Below are 6,000 nucleotides of genomic sequence, written 5' to 3' on the forward strand. Positions count from 1 at the left end.
ACAGAACCAGATTGGCCTATAAAGCTCTCAATTAATAACTCTGGATCAACAATAGAATAGGGCCCTTCAACATTTGTAAGCAAACCATTCCAAAGCCCATTCCTCACAAATCGAAGGCCGCTCACAGAAACCAACCGATGATGGTCTTTGTTTGCGTGGGTGGCCTTCGTTTTGTGAGTAAAGGGCTTTGGAGCGGTTTGTTTTCAAATGCTGATGGGCCCTTTTCTATTTTTGATCCAGAACTATGGAAGTGCTTTTAAAAACACTAAGTTGAGAGTAGTTGATTGCTCGTGTTAACTCAGGTAGATAGAAGTAATTGCTGAGCGCTCAAGTGACGACGTCACTTACGTCACTGACAACAGCTGTTTCGTGTGAAAAGATAAACATTGCAATGAAATACGAACACCCTTAAACATTTGCACATTTCACTAACTCAGGAAAGGCCCAAGCGCGATGACAGCGGAAGCGAAACGGCAGCGGCAGCGGAAAAGCCCGTTCTGAGTAAAGCTGGGTTTAGACAGGGCAAGTCAATTATTGATCAAGTCAGTGGAATTCAACTGGCTTGAACGCGAATTGAACGTGTAAACCATGCCATTCAACTGACTTGATCAACTCACTTGAATTGAAAAAAGTTGAACCAGGCTCAACTTTTCAAGCCAATTGAATTCAACTGAATTGATCATTTGACTTGCCTAGTTTAAACCCAGCTTAAGCCTATTTGTCGGATTGAAAACTAGTTAGAACCAAATCGACATCCGTTAGGCTTCTTGATGTCATTTGTGACAACTGTCAAACTTTCCGTTTCCGTTCTGCTTCCGTCTACATTGCGTTTGGGCCTTAAGTTTTTTGGTCCAGACCTTATATAAATTACATTAATATTTGTCTTATCCAAAATTATCGCAAAAGTAAAAAATTGAAAATTTACCGTTTGCTACCTTTAGGGATGAATTAGTCCGTGGCTAAAAATCTTCTAAATAAAGTTTAAAAAAAAGTTTGGTACCTTTTTTTTCCGTTGTCGCTGTAAAGTATCGAAGAATACTACAGGAACTAAAATAAACCAAATAATTATTTATTCCCTGGTAACCTTGTTCATGTCAAGAGAAGTATGGAACAGTATTTAGAGCAAAACTCCGATATTAGAACGACCGGAATGGAGCGGGGATACAAAATAAGAGGGAGCTTCAATTGAAATAAACATTTATATACCTACCTACTGATTGTAAATTGCATAGATCATACAGAGGTGACCTAGGCTTCCTGCCTGTCATTTTTTGGATACGCTGCCAAAATAAGACTTGAACCATGATTACGAGGATTCTTATTTGAACGGAGAACTGGTATTCTCTAAAAAAAACAAAGCAAATCCAACCACAAATCCAAAAAGCAAAACCGGTGTAAATAAATGCCCAGTCAAAATATTGGCATTCAAAAGTCCGGTCACGCTCGACTATAGGCATAAAATTAACGCCAACGCATCCAATCGGCGACGTGTGACCGGCCCGCTCGTGTGTAGCTATTTAAATTTAAAAAACAACAAGGTGTCAACGGCCACACAGAAACGCCAAATTGCTTTCGCGATTTGCCAACAACAACAACAACAAAATCCCGTTGCCCGAAATTGCCCGAAAACAAAAGCAATGTGAGACCTATTCCCGCCGCATTGTCACGCCACGCCACGTCGCCGTCGATCTAACAGGATCGAACATGACGCATCATTTTTCGACACTCCCGGTGTTTCACGTTGGAACCACGTTTTCCCTTCGTATGTCGTATGAAATATCTCATGAATAGGTATTATAATGTTAGAATGTTTCTTTGCACGTGTTCCGTGACGATGGTTTAAAAACTGGTTAAAGGTGTACAACACCGGTAGTTTTCACCCTCCCCTTATGGGATATGTGTAGATTTTTTTTTGCAACCCCCTTTGGGTTTCTCCGAAAGTGAAAGGACGCACGGAAGAACGAAAGAACCAGGCCGGATTCTGTATACGGTGAATAGAACACAATAGCAGATAGAGGTAGAGATTGGACAGGTAAAACGCAGTGGTGATTGAAACCCTTCGGATTTGGATTTATGTAGGGTTCCTTCTTCTCTTGGTCGTTGCCACATCGGCTTTCTTCTAACAGGAGAGATTTGCAATGAATAAAAGAGGGATAGTTTTTTTGTTTGTTTCATTTTCGAAGCGTTCATTGCGTTGTAGATTTTATGGACCGGTGTTTCATTCTGGATATGGGCACAGCAAATGTGTTGTTTTGAGCTCGGTTGCATGTGTGTCCCTTTTGCTAGGGGATTTTTAATTTTTAAGCATGTGACTCGATGTGATGTGATTCCTTCATGAGTATAAAAAAAATCATTTTTTCTGCGACGCAATAATCAATATTTAAATTTAAATATCGTTCAAGATCTTCGTTGACTATGCAAATTGGTAAATGATTTTAAGTTTATCCTGAATTGGGTGGAACTTTTAATAAATTGACAGCTATTAAATAGCAGTTGTCCAATTTTTTCTCGATTCGCTCTGCATATTTTAAATGAGACAGGTTTTTCGAGCAATTTCGAAAAAGTTTTACGCTGCTTGCTGGAATTTAATAAATCTGTAACGACCCCTCTAGCTCCATCACAACTAGCTCTGTTGTCTAACGTTCCAAATTTATATCCTACCTTTTCAGGCGAACGTCCCTACCAGTGCGACTACCCGGGATGCACCCGAGCCTTCACCCAGAGCGGACAGCTGAAGACCCACCAACGGTTGCACACCGGCGAACGGCCATTCATCTGTGCCGCCGCCAACTGTCAGATGCGCTTTACCCATGCCAACCGACACTGCCCGGACCATCCGTACGATACGCTGAAACGATGCGACGACTTTGTCATCCAAACCGTACCGGAACAGAACTCCGAAGTTCTGAAATGGTTGGACAAATACCGACTGGAGCGTGAGGATCGAACACCCACGCGTAAGACTCCGAAGAGGCCCAATCACAGCGCCCAGAACGAGAATGAGAACCGAGCGCAATCGGTCGTGAACAACGAGAACTACGAAGCTAACGGAAGCGCATTCCAGTCGCCGATAACGCCGCGTTCGCCATTCAAAAGCCGCAAGGGATTGATGTGCGAGCTGGACATGAATGCCGGTATGGGTCTATCGGCCAGTCCGATCACAGCTAAAACCAAACCAAACCAACCCAAGCTTATCCAATGGCATGAACCGACCAGCCAAGAAGAGGACGACTCCGGTGATGAGTCCACTGGAGTGCCTGCTCGGTCGACGTTCAATCCAAAGAAGAAGTGGCTACGTGATGCATGGCAGGAAGATCTAGCTAAACCTTTAGAGCCCAGCATCATTTCACCACAGGCATTATCCAGTACCACCTCGACAGCCGCTCTGAAGCAGCAACTAAACCAGGAAAGCAACTACCTCAAACAAACGACAAACGGAGAAGCAGCGAAAGTAGCCGCTATCAACCCTAACCAGATGCGTCCAACAGTGCTAATGGTAGCCAGCAAGCACTGCGCTCGTCCGCTCAATGAACAACCGATGATTCCGGCAACCCAGCCGCATCGGCCGGAAGAAACCAATCGAAAACTCCAGGGAGCCCTCGCCCTAATGCAGCTAGCCACCGAAGATGCGGCCGCTTTTCTCGGTCAATACAGTCCGGATGCTGGCAATGAAATCATGGATAACCGCGAAACCAGTTCCACTGTTACATCCCCGTCGTCATCATCCTGCTCGCCACCAGTGACTACGGCAAGCTTCCTAACGCACCAACCCCTCCGAATACCGATGATTTCCCACTTGTCGGGGGACATCGACCATAGCATCCCATTCACAATCGCCGCCGAGGGCTACGTGAACTATCAGTAACAAGTGGTGTACAATTTTGCGCACCGTAGACCCCCCCAAATAATGTTCGATCTCTTTAATCTCTTTCGCATTTCTACCTACTGCATCTTTCGAATCGTTACTAAAAAAATTATCATTTTAAGTTTATCCAAAGAAGCAAAATTGAGAAATAACGGGGAAAAGTAAGTATATCACGTGCTCCGTAAACTTTACCCTGTGATGTGTCTGTGTATCTTTATTTTGTAAGTTCTACTCATTATTGTTTCACATTTAGAAGATTTTAACACGTTCGAACTTTTGAAATTATCAACGTAACTCCCGCGGTTCGATTCAAGAAAACACGACTTGAACGATGGCGTGGCTACTCCTTTGTAGCATACTTTTTACCATAATTACCGTTTATGCTTATTTATATTATATATTTTTGCTTTATATATTCACATAGAGTAGACCAGATGCAGATGAGAATGAGAGCTATTTATTGTTTTTATAAGACTTTTGACAAAAAGAAAAATGCTATGAGAAAGACAATCGCTTCAAACAAACTGACTCTTACCGACTCGATTGAAAGAAGGCTCTATTATTTAGACGAAAAATCACGGTATATGTCTTAGATTGTAAAAATAATTATCCAGTAACACGTGTACGACGTACCTATATATTTTATAACAAAAGCTCAGTGAGAATAATGTTTCAAGAAAATGATGTAAAATAACTGATTTTGCCTTTGTGTTGTCGCTTTGAAAGAAATCCTAACTGATAAAAAAAAATCTAGATATGCTATGACGTGGAGGTCAGCCCTCCTGTGCGGTGAATAAAATTATCGCGTAACATTTGAAAAGGGCCTATCAACGTTTGTAAATAAAACTTGCTAGGGCCTGCACGAACGAACCGAAGTACACCCACGGAAACCAACAACTCCATCGGGTAGGGGAGAATTTACGCTACCCGATGATGTTGGTTTGCGTGGGCGTACATCGGTTCGCGTGTTTAGGCCCTAGCAAGTTTTATTTACATAACATTATAGGCTCTTTTCAAATTCTACGTGGGAATTGATCTGAAACTGTCCATATACCACGTGGACATCTCAGAGGGAGGCTGTGCCGTAGAACCCCGTTAGTTTGAGTAGCTAAAATTGCAATTAAGGTGATTCCTTATAGAGTCCACAAATGGCCACCACCTAGACTATACTTGCACATCCACGTCGAATTTTCAATTACACAAACCTCGGATATTAATGCTCAATTTCACCTGAAATTGCTACTTCATATATGTTGCAGTACAGCAAACGTTTCATTGTGGTACTTGTCGCTGAAAGTTTCAAAGTGGTTACGAGAATAATACCCCGTTCACATTACAGCCTATATCACGTAATATAGGCTGTCTTGCAATGAGCACTCATACATAGGATATTCAGTGAAAACTAGATGTATGAGTGCTCATTGCAAGATATCGTATATCACGTGATATACGCTGTAATGTGAACAGGGTATAAGGATCTCACAGCGAAACACCTGAACCGACGCTCATTTAGAATTGGTTGAACTGACACCCCTGCACAGGTGCCCAATGGCGTTACGCACCTTTGTAGGGGTACCAGTTCAACCAATTCCAGGGCTGGTACAACAGGTGCGGATTTCGCGGATTTGAACTTTCAGCCGTGAAAATCGCAGAAACATTAAATGATGTCGCGAAAATCGCGAAGGGACTGATGTGCTATTACACAAATTGAGGAATTTTGTATTATCATATCAACTTTTTGTTTCACTATGTGTGGATGTCAAACAGGCAAGAATGCCATATGAAAAGAGAGAATTTATGATTTTCGTAGTGAAATGAAATAAATCCATACAAATTGAACCGATCGATTGAGTTTCACCTTCTTTACATCATCGAATGGCAATAAAAATACTTTGGTTTTTTCAGCTATATTTTGCTTTTGAATTTGATCAGCTTATTGCTTTGAGCATAGTTGTGCGATGATGGCTTGCCATGGGCCGTATGAATAACAAATGTTTACTTTCCAGTGTTTCTCTTACGGCGTAAGTAAAGTAAACGGTTTGAGAGGCTGAAATTGAAAATTAATCTAATTGAATAATAGGGGAATTTACGTATTCTCGTCAATCTAAGCAGCGTCTGCACTTCTACTAGCATTT

At 42.0% G+C, this 6,000-nt stretch overlaps 1 protein-coding gene across 1 annotated transcript in view; it reads left to right on the plus strand.

Annotated features, from left to right (window-relative positions):
- Positions 1-4,333, plus strand: part of LOC135711698 (Krueppel homolog 1-like) — a 52,116-nt gene extending 47,783 nt beyond the window's left edge. Inside the window, exon 2 of the mRNA XM_065234650.1 lies at positions 2,670-4,333. Coding sequence (XP_065090722.1) covers positions 2,670-3,865 — 1,196 coding nt within the window. The 3' untranslated portion in view covers positions 3,866-4,333. The remainder of the gene's footprint in view (positions 1-2,669) is intronic.
- The last annotated feature ends 1,667 nt before the right edge of the window (positions 4,334-6,000 follow it).

This window comes from Ochlerotatus camptorhynchus, unplaced genomic scaffold (genome assembly GCF_037179485.1).
Source record: "Ochlerotatus camptorhynchus isolate MF236.1 unplaced genomic scaffold, CSIRO-AGI_Acam_v1.1 ptg000434l, whole genome shotgun sequence".
In the NCBI taxonomy this organism is placed as follows: domain Eukaryota; kingdom Metazoa; phylum Arthropoda; class Insecta; order Diptera; family Culicidae; genus Ochlerotatus; species Ochlerotatus camptorhynchus.